We start from the raw sequence: 13,886 nt of genomic DNA, 5'->3' as shown, positions 1-13,886 counted from the left end.
GCATCTCATGTGACTCAATGCTAATGTGATTCGGAGTAAGAATATGAAATTTAATTGGTGTTTAACGTCGTTTTCAACCGTTCAAAGTTATATCGCGACGGGGAAAGGGGGGAGATGGGATAGAGCCACTTGTTAATTGTTTTTTGAAGAAAAATGATCAGGACATCTAGATTAGAACTTTGATCCCTTCCGCATAATTTCCTCTTTTCCTAGGTGTTGCACGTCTTACAAAATAATGTAAAACCAAGTCAAGGTCACCTTGTCACCCGTCACTTTCTCTACCAGCCCTCTATCAACCATCTTTTTCAGTGTCTTCTCTTTGCTCACCTTGTCACCCGTCACTTTCTCTACAAGCCCTCCGTCAACCATCTTTTTCAGGGTCTTCTCTTTGCTCTGCGCCTGACGGGCCAGCTTGGCACTGCCGTGACCGAACCGGGCAATGTAGTTCTGCAGACAGAGAGTGAATAAACAGTCAGCATACAATGTAGTTCTGCAGACAGAGAGTGAACAAACAGTCAGCACACAAAGTAGTTCTGTAGACAGAGAGTGAACAAACAGTCAGCACACAAAGTAGTTCTGTAGACAGAGAGTGAACAGTCAGCACACAAAGTAGTTCTGTAGACAGAGAGTGAACAAACAGTCAGCACACAAAGTAGTTCTGTAGACAGAGAGTGAACAAACAGTCAGCACACAAAGTAGTTCTGCAGACAGAGTTATTGAACAGTCAGCACACAATGTAGTTCTGTAGACAGAGAGTGAACAAACAGTCAGCACACAATGTAGATCTGCAGACAGAGAGTGAACAAACAGTCAGCACACAAAGTAGTTCTGCAGACAGAGAGTGAACAAACAGTCGGCACACAATGTAGATCTGCAGACAGAGAGTGAAGAAACAGTCAGCACACAATGTAGTTCTGCAGACAGAGAGTGAACAAACAGTCAGCACACAATGTAGATCTGCAGACAGAGAGTGAACAAACAGTCAGCACACAATGTAGATCTGCAGACAGAGAGTGAACAAACAGTCAGCACACAAAGTAGTTCTGTAGACAGAGAGTGAACAAACAGTCAGCACACAAAGTAGTTCTGTAGACAGAGAGTGAACAAACAGTCAGCACACAAAGTAGTTCTGCAGACAGAGAGTGAATAAAGTCAACACACAATGTAGTTCTGCAGACAGAGAGTGAATAAACAGTCAGCACACAATGTAGTTCTGCAGACAGAGAGTGAATAAACAGTCAGCACACAATGTAGATCTGCAGACAGAGAGTGAATAAAGTCAACACACAATGTAGTTCTGCAGACAGAGAGTGAATAAACAGTCAGCACACAATGTAGTTCTGCAGACAGAGTTATTGAACAGTCAGCACACAATGTAGTTCTGCAGACAGAGAGTGAACAAACAGTCAGCACACAAAGTAGTTCTGCAGACAGAGAGTGAATAAACAGTCAGCACACAATGTAGTTCCTGCAGACAGAGAGTGAATAAAGTCAACACACACTATAGTTCTGCAGACAGAGAGTGAATAAACAGTCAGCACACAAAGTAGTTCTGTAGACAGACAAGTGACTAAATCTGACATGCTCCAGACCGTCACACACACATACATCAGGTACAAGCTTGACATTTTCTTCTTCATTTTGCACCAGATTTACAAACAACAAAGCAAGCATCAGATTTGTAATGCACAAATCATGAATGGAATCAAAACTGGTCATTAACACAACATTCAAATGTTGAAAAGAAAAAAATGTATCTTTGTGCATCAGGAGTCAGTTGTGAAATGATTCGCTTCAGGGGTTCTGAACATCATGCCCAACTACAACTGCACAGGCAGGAGTCGAGGCATTATAACTCGGCCTTTTTTGTCATCATTCTCCTGTTTTTCTGACCTAAAAACAAACACCAGTGAACTCTGGATTAAACTTCTCGTGTTTTTCTTCCCTAAATTGAGGTTTCCAATTTCACACAATTTCCTTACCTAAGGACGAAAGGTGTAAGCTTTCTAATCAACTCTAGGTAACAGCATGTTTAATCATAGACACAAAAAACATTCAAAAACAAAAAGTGAATGCGTTTGTTTTGTCTGTAATCGAAACATTCCAAAAACTAATGTCCTTTTTTATTACATTTAGTCAAGTTTTGACTAAATGTTTTAACATAGAGGGGGAATCGAGACGAGGGTCGTGGTGTATGTGTGTGTGTGTGTCTGTCTGTGCGTGTGTGTGTGTAGAGCGATTCAGACCAAACTACTGGACCGATCTTTATGAAATTTGACATGAGAGTTCCTGGGAATGATATCCCCGGACGTTTTTTTTCATTTTTTCGATAAATACTTTTGATGACGTCATATCCGGCTTTTTGTAAAAGTTGAGGCGGCACTGTCACACCCTCATTTTTTAATCAAATTGATTGAAATTTTTGTAAAGCAATCTTCGACGAAGGCCGGACTTCGGTATTGCATTTCAGCTTGGTGGCTTAAAAATTAATTAATGACTTTGGTCATTAAAAATCTGAAAATTGTAATACATTTTTTTTTATATATAAAACGATCCAAATTTACGTTTATCTTATTCTACATCATTTCCTGATTCCAAAAACATATAATTATGTTATATTTGGATTAAAAACAAGCTCTGAAAATTAAGAATATAAAAATTATGATCAAAATTAAATTTCCGAAATCGATTTAAAAACACTTTCATCTTATTCCTTGTCGGTTCCTGATCAAACCCCCCCCCCCACCCCCCCCCCAAAACACGCTCAGAAAGTTAAAACAGGGAGAGGTACAGAAAAGCGTGCTATGCAGCACAGCGAAACCACTACCGCGCTGAACAGGCTCGTCAGTTTCACTCCGTTTTGCACAAGCGGCGGACTACGGTCATTGTGAAAAAATGCAGTGCGTTCAGATTCATTCTGTGAGTTCCACAGCTTGACTAAATGTAGTAATTTCGCCTTACGCGACTTGTATATTCTTGATTTTGGAACATCCACAGTCGTTATCTGTTTGGGATTCCTAATCAAATTCTCGTTATTGTGAATTCCTAATGCAGGTGGAACATGTGGCGATCACTGACCTTCATGCCGGCAATCTGGTCCTGCTCCCACTTGTACCTCTTGGCCTGATTCTCCAGCAGCTCCATGCGAGTCTGAACGTAGCTGTCGTAGTTACCCTGCAAAACACATGCCATGTTTTACTGTCTATTTCTGAATCAACTGCAAAACATACGCCATGTTTCACTGTCTCTTTCTCAATCAACTGCAAAACATATGCCATGTTTCACCGTCTCTTTCTCAATCAACTGCAAAACATATGCCATGTTTCACCGTCTCTTTCTCAATCAACTGCAAAACATATGCCATGTTTCACCGTCTCTTTCTCAATCAACTACAATACACACTCCATGTTTCAGTAAAATGACCCAAAAGATCGACTCTTATGCTTGTAGCACAAGATATACAGCCTTTCACCACAACGAGTCAAAAGGTGAAGGGAACAAAAAGAAGTCTCTTACGCCGTAGTACAGAAGCTTCTTCTTCTCCATGTGGACGATGCTGTTACAGACGCCGTTCAAAAAGTCCTGGGAGTGAGAGATCACCATCAGGATACGGGGGTATCTGGAAAGAAAAGCAAAATCCTATTAATACTAGCCCTTTGCTAGACTGACACTGTCTCCTATACAATTCACGTAACGAGAAAGTGTTTCTGTCAATTTCAAACTCTAAATACCAGCGAAGGAACCACAGCACCTTTCCAAAACTGTTAACATTCACATCTCGCACGAAGCTGGTAGAAACAGCAAAAACATATTGGGGGGTTCCACTGTATTGCAATACACTCCATGAGATGCCCGGAAATAGGAACGTGTTGGCTGCAGCCAGCGGGCAGACCTCCTGCAGAGTAACAAGCGCCGGAGAAAACCAGATACCACGCACTACACCCATCATTGCCATTGCAATACTATAAAATAATCTCACGTCTTGAGTTCCTCCTCCAGCCACACACAAGCGTTGAGGTCCAGATGGTTTGTCGGCTCGTCAAGCAACATGAGCGAGGGACGCAGGTACAGGGCACGCGCCAACGCAATGCGCATTCTCCAGCCTCCAGAGAAGTGCTTCACCTGTTACACCACAATAATAACCAGGCATGAGTATATATTGCTATTCATTTCTAGTTCTGGTGACATTTTGCTCTCTAGATGAAACCGGACACATAATTTTACCTTTAAATATTGTAATGTCTTAATATGTTACTATTCTAATGTATCGATTGAACACTGGATTTCCCTTCTTTGAAACATGTGACGTCAGAGGCTGACAAAACTTTATATCTAGGCGGCCAGCCAAAGACTACAAAATAGTGCATGTTTGTGTGCGTTCAATGATAACAAGAAGGGCAAAGCCCATACGACTCACATGCTTGACCTTGACCTTTACATGACCTTGACCTTCAGCTAAACCTAGCAATGACATCATACACTAAGAACTGCTTTACACATTTTTCCTACCAAAATACATGTGACCTTGACCCAAGGTCATCCAAGGTCATGCAACACAAAGCTGTTAATTCAAGACATAGGAAGTACAATGGTGCTTATTGGCTCTTTCTACCATGAGATATGGTCACTTTTAGTGGTTCACTACCTTATTTTGGTCACATTTCATAAGGGTCAAAGTGACCTTGACCTTGATCATATGTGACCAAATGTGTCTCATGATGAAAGCATAACATGTGCCCCACATAATTTTTAAGTTTGAAACAGTTCCATAGTTCAGGGTCAAGGTCACTTCAAAATATGTATACAATCCAACTTTGAAGAGCTCCTGTGACCTTGACCTTGAAGCAAGATAAACCAAACTGGTATCAAAAGATGGGGCTTACTTTGCCCTATATATCATATATACATGAGGTATTAAATCTCAAAAACTTCAGAGAAAATGGGAAAAATGTGAATAATAGCTGTTTTTTAGACAACATTTATGGCCCCTGCGACCTTGAAGCAAGGTCAAGATGCTATGTATGTTTTTTTGGGCCTTGTCATCATACACCATCTTGCCAAATTTGGTACTGATAGACTGAATAGTGTCCAAGAAATATCCAACGTTAAAGTTTTCCGGACGGCCGGCCGGCCGGACGGACGGACGACTCGGGTGAGTACATAGACTCACTTTTGCTTCGCATGTGAGTCAAAAACTAAAAGGAATTCTAACCAGAATCGATCGATACATAACTGTTATTTGTATTTTTGACCAAAATATGACATTTGACACAGATCTCAACAGTCATTGTTAACCTCCACCGCTGGATCGGTCTCGGAGGAACACTGACTGTCTCGATCTGTGTAAAATGTTCTATATTGGTCAAAAATACAAATAACATATACTGTTCAAAAAAAGAAACGCATAGCTTGTAATATTTGGTTAATTTAGTTATATGGCTACAAGGATATCCACCAAACTGCAGAAAATGTTTATCTGGTCGTCGACCTTTCGTCCATTGCCACAAGTGAGCTCTGCACGTGACGCATGCGTTATCAGTGGCTACAATGTCAAAATTGCTCATTTGGCATGGCCACTCGTCATGCTTCAGTGTAATCTCATGAAACTCGGGGAATATTGAGCTCTCACCATGTCTTCCAAAACCCATAAAAGCGGATTGTTCGCCACAAAGAAATCAGACGACAATTCAGCGACGAAAGATGGCCCGATTGAGCAGAGAAGACCGCCAAATTGCATTGGGTCGTTTACAAGCAGGCCAAAGTCAAAGTGCAATCGCCAGGCACTTCCACGTGTCCCAGAGCACCATCAGTAGACTGTGGGTCAGGTTTCAAGCCACTGGCTCCGTTGCTGACTTGCCACGAGCGGGAAGACCAAGGGCGACAACTGCTGCTCACGACCGCTTCATACGGCTCCGCCACCTCCGGAATCGTTTCCTGTCGGCCTCATCTTCTGTTCAGGCTCTCCCCGGGCCACACCGATTATCGGACCAGACCATGCGGAACCGCCTGCATGAAGCTGGTTTGAGAGCTCGCAGACCTCACAGAGGAGCTGTCCTCACCCGCCGCCATCGCCAGAACCGAGTGCAGTGGGGCAACCAGCACCTTCCCTGGACCGTCCGGAATCACGGGAGACACGTGTGGTTCAGCGACGAGTCCTACTTCCTGCTCCAGCGACATGATGGTCGGAGGAGGGTCTACCGGAGAGTAAACGAACGTTACGCGCCCAACTGTGTGGATGAGGCACCCGTTCATGGTGGTGGAGGCGTCATGGTGTGGGGGGCGATCAATACCGCTGGAAGGAGCACCCTGGTGCACGTCCAAGGGCGCATAACTGCCCAGCGATACGTGGAGGAAATTCTGCGCCCACACGCCCTTCCTCTTCTGGCTGACCAGGATGCCATATTCCAGCAGGACAACGCTCGCCCGCACACAGCACGACTCACCACCCAGTTCCTCACCGACCACCATGTCCAGGTGCTTCCCTGGCCATCCATGTCGCCAGATATGAACCCGATAGAACACCTCTGGGATGAATTGGACAGACGTGTGCGCAGGCGAGAAGAAGCGCCGGCAAATCACCGCGATCTATTGCAGGCACTTCAGGAGGAGTGGGACACCATCCCACAGCAAGATATCCGGCATCTGATCCAGTCCATGCCCAGAAGGTGCCGGGCAGTTGTTGCTGCTCAAGGCAGTCACACCCCCTCCTGACTTGACAGCCTCGGCACCCAATCGTATTGATTGACTGATTGATTTGAAGATGCAAATGAACTGTGTGTGCATTCAACTGTGTCCATACCAAATTTCAAACAAATAATCTAAATATTGGATTTTCTGTTATTTTTTCGAAAAATAAAACAAATTTGGCAAGTAGCAACTATGCGTTTCTTTTTTTGAACAGTATATATTAGCTACATTGCAATTGCCATCCACTTCAATCTGCATCATTTTTACGAACTTTGAAAATAACTGTCCGGCTTGGATGGGTTATGACAGATTGAATACTCTTGCGCTTAGTGTTAATGAGGCTAGCTTTCAACATGTGTCATTGTCCATATGTTTTAGACACATCCCTTGCTAGTGACTGGCCTAAGATATCACATGGAAAAGTTTTCCTCAATAAAAACAAGAGTATTCAATCAAAACTTGTCATTACCAGAACATTCAAATGTGCAAAAAGAAACAAGAGGCGAAGCCATCAAGGCTCACGTAAGAAATCGATAAACAGTAACACAAACTCAATCACTCCGTCACACACACACACACACACACAGAAAGAGCATAGGTGAAACTGTGCAAGAAAGCGAGACACTAGATCTAGATCTGTCTGTCTGCATGTAGCCTACTTACAGGGACACGACTGCCAACTAGTCTCGGCCCGCTCAAAATAATAATGACCGAGACTTTCAGTACTTCCTTCGCGTGACGTCTAACCCTCTTACGTCATAATGTGACGTCAATGTAATGTGACGTCTTCAAATGTTAGAGTTTCTACCACAGACATACACACGCACGCACGCACAGACAGACAAAGTTACGATCGCATAGGCTACACTTACGTGAGCCAAAAAGTGTATTATTGCATATCAGGAGTCAGTTGTGAATTGATTCGCTTCAGGGGTTCTGAACATCATGCCCAACTACAACTGCACAGGCAGGAGTCGAGGCATTATAACTCGGCCTTTTTTTTCATCATTCTCCTGTTTTCGAAGTCTATTTTTTTTTTTTTAATCTGTGAGTTCTGTAAATAACTTCTCATGTTTTCCTTCCTTAAAAAAAAATTCTACCATAGAACGTTAACATCTTTTGCTGTTTTCCAGGGAAAAAAGATGATAATCAATCCTCACAGGTTCCATTCATACTCTTTTGATCTGATGCTCTAGTCTAACCTCTGATCGGTCGACCGTCCATTTGTTTTGACATGTAGGAGGCCCTCTAGTTAACAATCTGATTCTAGGCAGGACACCTGGACCTAGACATATTTTCAATCCAGGTTCGACCGACCTAACATCTTAAGTCTGGGAACATAACTGCATTATGAATGCGTTATATATTGTGTGTAAAAAATGTCTGTCTGTCTGTAAAAAATTCCATTTCAAACGGCAGAAATTAATATGTAAGCGCCTAGGGCTATATCTAGATTAGGCGCATAAAAATGATCACAATAATAATAATAATAATAATAATTACCCATACCAAGAAAAGATCAATTGTTTTTAACCGCAGTGTTCAGCATTTCCTTGGTAACAGCTCATTGCAGCCAAATACTGTATGTGTACTGCAGTAAATGAACACACTGTAATTTTAACATCAGTGTTGTTACCAGGCCATAGTCTTCAGTCACTGATGCATACTTTTTTGATCTGACACATTGGTCTGATCCCTTGCGGGATGACACCAACAACTGTATAGTTTTGACATGTAGGAGGGCTTCTGACTGCACAACTGTGTTGTAGGGCTTCTGACTGAACAACTGTGATGTAGGGCTTCTGACTGCACAACTGTGTTGTAGGGCTTCTGACTGAACAACTGTGATGTAGGGCTTCTGACTGCACAACTGTGTTGTAGGGCTTCTGACTGAACAACTGTGATGTAGGGCTTCTGACTGCACAACTGTGTTGTAGGGCTTCTGACTGAACAACTGTGTTGTAGGGCTTCTGACTGAACAACTGTGATGTAGGGCTTCTGACTGAACAACTGTGTTGTAGGGCTTCTGACTGAACAACTGTGATGTAGGGCTTCTGACTGAACAACTGTGTTGTAGGGCTTCTGACTGAACAACTGTGATGTAGGGCTTCTGACTGAACAACTGTGATGTAGGGCTTCTGACTGAAGAACTGTGTTGTAGGGCTTCTGATTGAACAACTGTGTTGTTGGGATCCTGACTGCACAACTGTGTTGTAGGGCTTCTGACTTAACAACTGTGTTGTAGGGTTTCTGACTGTGCTAAAGCCACGACATTTAGACTAGTACATGTTTTTAAACCCAATCCAACTGACTTCTTGTCCTCTTAGTCTGGAAAGAACACCGCAATACCAATAAAAGAACAATGGTTTCTTACGGCTGTCTTCTGCATCTCCTTGGTGAAACCCAGTCCGTGCAGGAGGTAACCAGCCTTGGACAAGGCTTTGGACGCATCCAGTTCCTCCAGACGATCGTACACTGCCAACAGCCTCTCATGGGCTTCTGCAACAGTAAACAGTAGGTGGTGATGTACCAATAACAGGAAGGCATGGGAACATTGTCTAAAAGAGACCCATGACTCCAAAATAAAAAATATATTCTGAGGGTGGATCGCAAAATTTGCGCTGAAATTGTGCCCTTCAGGCACACCAAAAATCGAAAATTATTTGATTAATACATAGGCCAAATAAATAGGGTCGGTAGGTCGGGACTTTTTGTTTTCTTTTCCAAAAAACATATTAAGTTATTTTGCCAAAAAACAAAGATTTTTTTTTTCCAAAAAATATTTTTAAGTTATTTTGCCAAAAAACAGACTTTTTTCCCCTCCCCAAATGCCAAAAAAAAGTCTTGGGTCACGCGAAAAATAGGGTCGGTCGGGATACCGTAAACATGCTTTTTTTTGTTTTGCCTTAGGCATGCGTATGTCATGAAACGTCCAACTTTGAAATTTGGGTGGGGGTATTCAGGTGACAATAACTTTTTTGTTTATCAGCAAAACTCAATAAAACTTTGCTATGTTATGTAAAATGAATGCCAAAACAGACTAGTTAGCAGCATATCTACATATATATACAACTAGTGTCTGTGTGTCTGTGCGCGATGCACGGCCAAAGTTCTCGATGGATCTGCTTCAAATTTGGTGGGCTTATTCAGAGAGACCCCGGACACAATCTGGTCGATGAGAATTTCCAACACGTGCTCTGAGCGCGCAGCGCTGAACCGATTTTGGTTTTTCTCTGGATCCATTTCCAGTAACTCTTCCTTATCTTCTCCAGTGTTTTCAGCGTTTACCTCCCTTCCTTCGTGTGGCGTCAATCCATATTCCCGTTTCTATTTTTAGAACGTCACTGTCGACAACGCTCAATCCATATTCCCCTTATACTATTTTTAGAAGGTCACTACTCTTCTCCAGTGTTTTGCGCGTTTATCTCCCTTCCTTCGTGCGGTGCGCCGGCGGTCCCCGGCTAAACTTTTCCCCGGCGCAGCCGTACCCGGCGAAGCGGGTATTCATCTAGTCTAAAATAAACTGAACACAAAAAAATGTCTTCTTTGTGTTTGTCACGTGTTCCAAAAAATGGGCGTACAAAGTTCAACAAAAATCATGTTGTCACCCCCATAACCTTTTTTACCTTTAAAGATAGCACAATTCTCTTTGCAAATATGAAAAGCTTATTCATTTTCCTTTTATTTTGATATATAACTTTCTATATTTCATTTAGAATATGACCCCAGATAGCCACTCGGCAAGTAGGCACCAACAGCACTGTAAAATATGCCCTAAAACCCCCGAACTGGTACGAGTTAATTATAACCTTCCAGCACTGGGAAATTACTACAACTTTTTTTTGTCAGACTCCCCATGCACAGAATTCGTGTAACCTCTCTTGCTCTCATAGCTAAAGTTGTAATTCACAATCACTCTTCCTTGCATAATGTTCAAACGGACACACGCCAAGGCTCAGCACTGAATTTGTTTAACTACACTATCAATTTGTTCTCAGAGCGAGAACACAGACCCTTGTGTTTGCACGTCTTCACACACAGAGAAAGACTCACCTGTGTCATTACTGTGACTGAGTTCCTCTGCTTCTTGTTCCAGACGGAGCCTCTCGTGGTCAACTTCTATCACACTTTCCAGCGCTGTTTTGTCACTCGGCGGCATTTCACGACGCAACAGGAAGCTGTCTATATGGTCTGGCAATTCTACTTCTCTGTTTGCAAGAGCTGACAGCAAGGACGTTTTACCTGAAAGACAAAAGGAACATTCTCATTTCTCACCTTAGAAGTGTACCATGCTCTTAATGAGAACCTAAATTTACCCAAGACGCTTCAGATTTGTTGTGACTCGTCAGGAAGGCTAAACATTTTCTCCTGCCAGGTCAACATGTTCTACAAGTACCTAGACTAGTAAAGTTCACAAATGTGATACAGCCACAATTTCTATGCTTGCACTTACAAGAATGCACTTTACAACACTTACACATTATTGATTTTCTGGTATCAGGTAGAAACTAGAATGTCCCTTCGCTCTCAGAATAAAGGCAGTCAAGCAACAAAATCTGACAACTTCGTAGATTGCATCAACACAACTTTTACATATATTAAACAAACTAGTAAACGCTTGTATCGTTTCCCGCAAAGTTACAAGCTCAAATCCCCCGAAAGCAGTGAATGGCTGCATAAATGGCTGGGTGGTCATACCCGTAAAAGCTGTGGGAGTTTCACCCCATGAACGAACAAACAAAATAAACAACTGAACTCAAAATAATGCCGCCAATCCTCCTAGGACACAGTGCGGCTGCCTATATAACAATGTATGGCGGAGTGATTGAAAATGGTAGTACCTGCTATTTTCCCATTTGAATGACAGAGCCACTTTCTCTGTGCCACATGGCCCCACCAGTGTCAAGTGGCGGTACAGTCAACAAGTATTCCCCATTGCTCAAGTTTCAAACATTGTATTGAATGTACTCGAGCCAAGCCATATTCCTAGTGTGCTGCACATGGTTGAAATAAAATCTCATGTCTTATGTTTATGAGAAGAAAAAGAGCGTGCAACTCACCACAGCCGTTCAAGCCAATGAGACCGTATCGCTTGCCAACATTCAGCTCAAGCTTGGAGTCCATCAGAAGCTCTGCGCCGTGGAAAAGTATAGAGAGGTTGTGAATGTGAACGTCCCGACTGTCTCGGTGCGAGGCCAAGACGCCAGTGACTGAACGATGCGAGGCAGCCAGTTCCATCTCACCCATCTCTTTGGTTAAAACCGCTATGCTGGCCCCTCCTCCGGCGTCACCTTGGTACACAAAATATTGAGTCTGAATATTTCTTTTTACTGAGAAGATGCATATCAATAAATATATAAACTGGAAAAAAATGATTGTACTATTGTTCAAATGTTGTTGCATTAAGTACAGACTGCAAGCATAAACACAAATAAAGACCTGGTCTTTCAGTTTCATTAATTCAATAATAACATTGTGATAACACAATGCATACATCTACATCCTCAAAAATGAAAGCACACTCCTTCCCGTGCAAACTGTTGGGCTCACCGTCTCAGATCTGCCAGGATTATACATGGGACACTGATGTCCCTTCAGTTGCACACATATCAAAAATCAGCCTGACTACTTTCTGTGCCGAGTTCACATTTTTTTTAGGAAATGAATCCATCAGAAAATTCCCTTTGTGCACAGAGCGACCAGGCCGTTCATTTTTGGTTTGTGACCAGGTGGAGGGATGGCTTTATCCCATGTAAAACAAATTGGACAGGTCTGAGACAGTGAGCCGAACTGTTTGCACCGGAAGAAGTGTGTCTTCAAGATATGACAAGGAAAAACTACCTATTTGCACATTTCTTCAGCTGTTTGAATTGTTCCAAACCGAATAACATCAACAGAACTGAGTTCTTGCTATTGTTGAGTCATTACAATTGGGAGGGGTCGGGATGGGGTGCTGGTAGTTCAGTTGGCAGAGCACTTGACGTGTTGTGTGATGACGGAGTCTGAGACGGATTAAAACACCCCATTCATTCAACCAGAAGTGCAGATGGCTGATTACACATGAACGCGCACACAACTGGCTGCCATCTAGCTTCCTACTGGGAGGAAGCGCCCTTTTATTTCCAGCAATGGAATACAAAAAAAAATAAAATGAAAGAATAACAAGTCGCGTCAAGCAAATCAAAACATTTAGTCGATCTGCCGTCCACACATTAAAACATCAACACTGAAAATAAAACTTTGACTAAATGTAAAAAGGTTGAGAGGAACAAAAAGGAGAAACATACCATTACCAGTGCTTCCATTGGTCTCTGAATGTCCGTTCTCCACAGCACCAACTTCTTCTTCCTCTTCCTTGCCCTTATTCGGCCCGCGTTTCTTGGAGGCCTCCTTCTTCTTGGCGTCTCTCTTTTTCTTGGCGTCGGAAGGCATGACTGTGGGTGTGGCTGACTAAACTGAAACTGAATAAAAATACAAGGATAAGGATAAGGTTTCATATAGTCCTGTGAGGTTACCCTCATGGAAATTCGGGCTGCTTTCTCACTGGGGAAAGCGAGCTGCCACACAGTATACGGCGCTGCCCATTTGTTTCTTTTTTTCTGCATGCGTTTATTCATGTTTCCAAGCCCTGAGACTTTCACTGTGAACGTTGGTTCTTTATCATGCGCATGCGTGCACACTGGGGTGTGCGGCCACCAAGGAGAGTATGCACAAAGTTGACTCTTGGAAATAAATCCCTCACGGAACGTCGGGGTCTTACCCATGCCGATAGTGACAACTGGTTTTGAAGCCAGCACAGCTACCGACTGAGCCATTTCCCCAACAAGAAAGGTTAATTAGTGGAACTTTTAATCAGACATCCTACTCCTAGACTTTTCTTATCAAGAGATCCTCCACTCAGTGTTGTTCCAAGCCTCCGAGGACAAAAGGTCAATTCGACCTGGTTTGAAATTATAGGTCCAAATGCCCGGGCTATGTTCAATTGGTAGGAAAACTGCTGTTTAGAAGACCTCATACATGTCAAGGCTATTGGACGGTCGACCAGCCAGGGGTCAGACCAATGCATCAGATCAAAAACGTATGCTTCAATGATCGAAGACCAAGGCCTGGGAACGACACTGATCACTTTCCTGAGCTAAGCTCTTTTTCCTCGGATTATTTCTTTATTATTTGTATAGCTGTCTTCTACAAAGTTCAGG

General features: G+C 42.8%; 1 protein-coding gene across 4 annotated transcripts in view; it reads right to left on the bottom strand.

Moving 5' to 3' along the window:
- The window catches only part of LOC138981848 (ATP-binding cassette sub-family F member 2-like), a 31,696-nt gene that overhangs the window by 15,613 nt on the left and 2,197 nt on the right, over window positions 1-13,886 (bottom strand). For 2 of the 4 annotated variants that reach the window (XM_070354953.1, XM_070354956.1), the window contains exons 2-9: window positions 12,975-13,148; window positions 11,748-11,978; window positions 10,741-10,929; window positions 9,062-9,186; window positions 3,980-4,122; window positions 3,517-3,619; window positions 3,079-3,174; window positions 328-447 (exon numbers count right to left, since the gene is read on the bottom strand). In XM_070354953.1, coding sequence (XP_070211054.1) covers window positions 328-447; window positions 3,079-3,174; window positions 3,517-3,619; window positions 3,980-4,122; window positions 9,062-9,186; window positions 10,741-10,929; window positions 11,748-11,978; window positions 12,975-13,119 — 1,152 coding nt within the window. In that variant the 5' untranslated portion in view covers window positions 13,120-13,148. The remainder of the gene's footprint in view (window positions 1-327; window positions 448-3,078; window positions 3,175-3,516; window positions 3,620-3,979; window positions 4,123-9,061; window positions 9,187-10,740; window positions 10,930-11,747; window positions 11,979-12,974; window positions 13,149-13,886) is intronic. The other 2 variants (XM_070354955.1, XM_070354954.1) reach the window with 2 other exon arrangements.

Source organism: Littorina saxatilis, linkage group LG12, assembly GCF_037325665.1.
Source record: "Littorina saxatilis isolate snail1 linkage group LG12, US_GU_Lsax_2.0, whole genome shotgun sequence".
NCBI lineage: Eukaryota > Metazoa > Mollusca > Gastropoda > Littorinimorpha > Littorinidae > Littorina > Littorina saxatilis.
This window is presented reverse-complemented; position numbering and strand designations above follow the sequence as displayed.